The 4,798-nt window shown below is 46.9% G+C and overlaps 1 protein-coding gene across 1 annotated transcript; it reads left to right on the top strand.

Moving 5' to 3' along the window:
- Positions 1-2,343: 2,343 nt before the first annotated feature.
- On the top strand, positions 2,344-2,637 carry PtA15_4A666 (uncharacterized protein; the record flags this gene model as incomplete). The annotated part of the gene is made up of 1 exon (XM_053168573.1): positions 2,344-2,637. One exon carries the CDS (start codon positions 2,344-2,346, stop codon positions 2,635-2,637), a length of 294 nt encoding a protein of 97 aa, XP_053019769.1.
- Positions 2,638-4,798: the final 2,161 nt, after the last annotated feature.

The raw sequence follows: 4,798 nt of genomic DNA, 5'->3' as shown, positions 1-4,798 counted from the left end.
GATGTTAATAAGAAAATTTGTCATTTTCCCTCTTATTATTATCTAGTGCGGTGGAATAATTTTCTTTCAATTTTTTAATGATCAATTGCATTTCCAAAGTCCCACAAGTGTGAAAACAAAATATATCCTTTTCAGAACTGTTGGTGCACAAGATAAAGGAATGAAATTGTAATCAAAGAAGCTGTGTCAGTTTAGTAGTTACAGCCCTGCATGCCACCAGGTTTTTGGTTAACTTTGTCTCCAATCAGCAGTGCAAATGCATCATCACTAATCTCAAGCTTCTTGTGTTGTCCGCCCCAGTTCCAACTGCCTCTGCCAATTAATCCAATAACAAGACCAACCCCCGTCCTCTTCTGGCCTCTTCTCCAAATTCTTCAATGGCTATGACCAGGACTCGGCCCCAGCTACTGCCAAATCATCCGGGAAAGAAGTTGAAATGAGTGTTCAAAAATCCACCTCATCTGATTGACTGGTCCACTTTCCCTGGGGGAAATAAGACCCACAAAGACCGCCTCCTATTTAAGGTTCCTATAGCCAAATCATTTGTCAGCCCTATGGCTGCCACACCTGTTGGCTTGACAGCCCTATTTGGCAAACCAACCAATGCTCATCATCACCCTCCCAACCGGCATCCCAAAATCAGCACTAGCCAAACAACCGGCCCCCTTCATCATTTTTCATGGCTCAAGCGGACGGACGGTTGTTTGAGGGGACAACAGCCCCCTGTCTTTTATTCCTAGGATCTTGGACCCGCAGTCCTGACAGCCTTTCATCAGCCTACAGCCCTCCCTTGTTCCCCGCCATCTAGTGTCTTGCTTGGCCTTTCAGCGGCTGTACGCCCCGCAACTCCTATGCTTTCCCTGCTGACCAGCTTCCACAACCCCGGCTGCCCTCGATCCAATTTTTGGACAAGCCTCCCCAAGCTACCCTGCCGTCCCCGACAAACCCTTTCCTATCCAATGGCCTCCTTGTGAAGATTCAAGCTCAGCATCCGCGCACAGGAGCCCGGTCAAGGCTCTCAAACAAGGACCAACAAGAAGTGTGAATTGCCTGAAGGCTCTCACAAGGTACAGCCCACTAGTCATCATCTTTGTCCACTCTTCAAGTAAGACCACTCAAACTGCCAAAAACATGAAAGAAGCCAGTATCCAGCGAGCTGAAGTTGGTAAATTTATGTCAAGAAAACTAGCCACTTGGGAGATTCTAATGGAAACAACCAAAAACGTCAAAGATTCCGGCCTTAAAGACATCCTCCAGTTTGGTGTTGGGATTCACCATTCCGGTCCGGAAAGAGTTGATCAACAATTGGTTGAAGTTTTTTTTGTCAGAACTTGGAAAGATTGCTAGTTAATGGACCTATGACTGAATTAAGCAAAAACCAAAACCAGAACTAAAACAGAATTAAACATGAGATGATGTTGTGAACCAAATGTGAAAAAGAAAGGAAACCAACCCTGGATAAAAAGCACTGATAATTCAGGGGACAACAATGTAGGTGTAGAGTTGAGAGTGATAGGATAAAACTAAAGAGTGTAAGTGGATTAGTTGTGGATCATGAATGAAAGAAACAAACCCTATGACAATAGATAACAGATGGGAATGAATAAAGGAATAAGGAATTGACAAATATCTAAGACTATAACTAAAAGAAAGGGGGTATTAGTATTGGTGACTGAGTGCTGTTGAATAGATCCAAAAATGCAAGGGTCCATTTCTCACCAAGTTGCAAGCCAAATAGGCTGTCCAAGTTAAGGCTTTGTCGGTGCTTTTTTGTAAGCGCAGGAAAGAAAAGGTCGGCGGTGAATTGCCAATAAAGAGTCTTGATCTTGAGGTCATGAAGTTGATCGAATCGAGATGTGAGGATTAAGGTTGTGTCAAGAGAGATCAATTGATGCTGAGGAATACACGGGCAAATATCTGAGAGGAATTGTACTTAGGTCTGGATTGATGATAGACCGTTGATAGTTGCTGCGCAAGAAAACGAGTTGCACCAGGGATGTGCACAAATGCGCACAAGTTTCAACACTAGTCACTCACCAATAAATCAAGGCTGGGTTGTGTTGGAAACTAACAAGCAACCACCATGCTTGCCACCAGGCCTCACCCAAGCCACGTGCACACAGCCTTGCCAAGCAGGAGCAGGAGCAGGATGATTAGCAGCCCACAGCCCAGAAAATGCATCACTCCCAATGATCAGAAAAAATCTGCCGCAGAGCCAGCCAGAAGCACCGGCTGCCCTAGCTGGCCGCCCGCCAACTCAGCCAGGCCAGCCCAGACGGCCATCACCAGCATGCGCCACACAGACTGCACAGCCGGGCCTCCACCCCGCTCTTCAACCTTGCCATGCCCGCTGAGCACAACCTCCTCTGCGGCCCAGACACCCTCCTCTCCAGGCCATCCACCTCCAGTCTTCCCCAGTGGATCAAGGACGGCCTCATCCCCAAGTCCTCCTTTGCCTTCTCCGAGTTGTCCCCCAAGAACTCCACAGAGATCCTGCTCCGCAAGATCAGCCCAGGCACCACAGAGTCCTCCAGAAAGCTCCAGCCAGCCTACTTTGATCGCAGCCAGAGCAGAAACAAATCAGCTCTTTTTCTTTTGACGGGCAGCCTTGCTGAGCTGCTCCTCACCATATCATAGATTGATCTTCCCCCTCTACTGCTCCCAGTCCGGCTCCCTGGGCCATCACCAACAACAGACCATGGAAGAGCTCCGCCCTCCGCCCCCCTCACCACACCAGCACCCTCCCCGGCCCTGCTTGCCCGCTCCTTCAGCCAGGTCTGCCTTGGAAACCCCATCACCCACTACACATCTGACCTCTTCAACCGCTCCCTTGGCCCCTCCTCCTCCTCCTCTGCTGCTGCCCCGCCCAGGAATACAACTGCTGCCGGGGCCAACCTCCCCCACCTCAAATCTTCTGCCACCACCGCTTCCTCTTCCATCACTACCCAGCTCACACTCTCTGACAAGCTCAGGCGGCTGGGGACCTCCGCTTCCCACCACCAACCCCAGCCCCTCAAAGAACTTGCCACAAATATTCCAATCCCTCCGCCCTCTTCTCTATCCACACATACAGAAAATTGAGGGAGGGGTTTTCATTTTTTTGGTTGGACAGAATCAGACAAGAAGAACAAGGAGCCAGCCAAGACCAGGGGGAAGCTGAAGCCGCTGGCACAAGCGACGGAAAACAAGAGTGAGGAGTCCTATCTGAGCCGGCTTGGGACACAGATTGAGAAGAGCAAAACCCCAAGTGTGCTACATGTCACATCATTTTACTTACATGTCACAGCTCACTAACAGGAAGGTCAGCCGGGGGGAGATCATCACTCTCTCCCCATCTAGCAATCTACTATACACCTGAAGAAGAAACTGTGGCCCAATCTTCCTCCCTATGCCAAGCCTAACATCAGGTAACATCAGTATAGATTGTGCATTACATTACCTTAGTCTTTGAACCAAGATCAAACCAAGATCAGACCAACTTCAAACCAGTATCTAACAATGATCAGACCAAACCTTGGCATGAATTGCTCAAAGGCACTTGTAAACAGGTGCTGAGCAAACATCTGTGAGTTGGCATCTTTTATGTGACGTGCAGACACAAAGGAAATAGGGAAGAATATGTTGTAATTTCAAAGATGAAGGTATTACAACATGTAGAAGAGGAATAAGATGAAAGTTTAGACTTTTTATTAAGCTTTTAGTTTTTCTTTGCGCACTTTCAACTTAAAGTTGTGCGTGAATAAGCTAGGAAAGAGTCACTAGCCTCTTCTGCAAAGGGAACTGAAGAAGGTCTGATTCAGGTAAACCTGTAATCAGCCCTTATAGTTTTTTAGACTAAAGGAAACTAGTCAAGGCTTTTTACTGGGAAGCCTATGTGGTTTTCAGGTTGTACCACCAAACACGGAGAAAATAATAATTTGTCAAGTTTGATTGGATATTTAATTTCAAGTTATTCAGGCGCAGTGCGCACAATGGAGAGAAGAGAGTAAGAGGGGGAGAGGAAAAAGAATGGTCAAATCATGAGAGGGACTAAGAAAGAGAAGATAAAGGTATTCATAGTTACCAGGGAGGTTAATTACTTGCAAGTACTGTGCACTTTAGTGGGAGTATTTGGGAGTAAGGCCTTTGAGTCTAGCGGATGAGAGCGCTGGATGTAACTGGTGAATATTATCTTGTCTCATTTTGAAGTGGGGGAAAGCCCTCCCAGGTCAGGAGGGGCGGGTATAAGTGAAAAATTGAGGAACTTCCTCTATTTTTCCGGAAATCTAAGTATGTTAAATCCACACTTTCATGAAAATTGGGTTCATGGGTTTCCCCTACCCCTTTTTCAAAAGGCCCCAGATGGGCCAGCCAGTTTGGCTTTTGCCCATGTGGCACTAAATCCCCCAGTCCCTTATTTCCAGGCAGAAGTCTGTTTGACTTTTCTGCCATGAAAATTGAGTTTAAAGTCCCCAAACATTGCTGCCTTGGACTGATTCCCCAAATCATGAACCATGATTGAAAAGGGACCGGAATCTCCCGCCTCTGCTTGTTGCAATTGCAAGGGGAAGGAGGTGGGCAAATGGCATTAAAAAACATTCTCAGCCTGAGCAAACACGTCAGGGGAGTTTAAAAGTAAATTTTTAATCTCTTTGTTCATCCATCCAATCTTTACAAGTGTATCAGGGGGACTTTTGACCTTCTATTTCAATTTTATACATAAATTTTATTGTCCAGCCTGAGCAAATGCAGCAGGGGGATTTCCCAGCTTGAGCCCTTGGGCACTTTGCAAGCGCAAGGCGAAGAGGTTACCATCAGC

The sequence above is a fragment of the Puccinia triticina genome, chromosome 4A, assembly GCF_026914185.1.
Source record: "Puccinia triticina chromosome 4A, complete sequence".
Classification (NCBI taxonomy): Eukaryota; Fungi; Basidiomycota; class Pucciniomycetes; order Pucciniales; family Pucciniaceae; genus Puccinia; species Puccinia triticina.
This window is presented reverse-complemented; position numbering and strand designations above follow the sequence as displayed.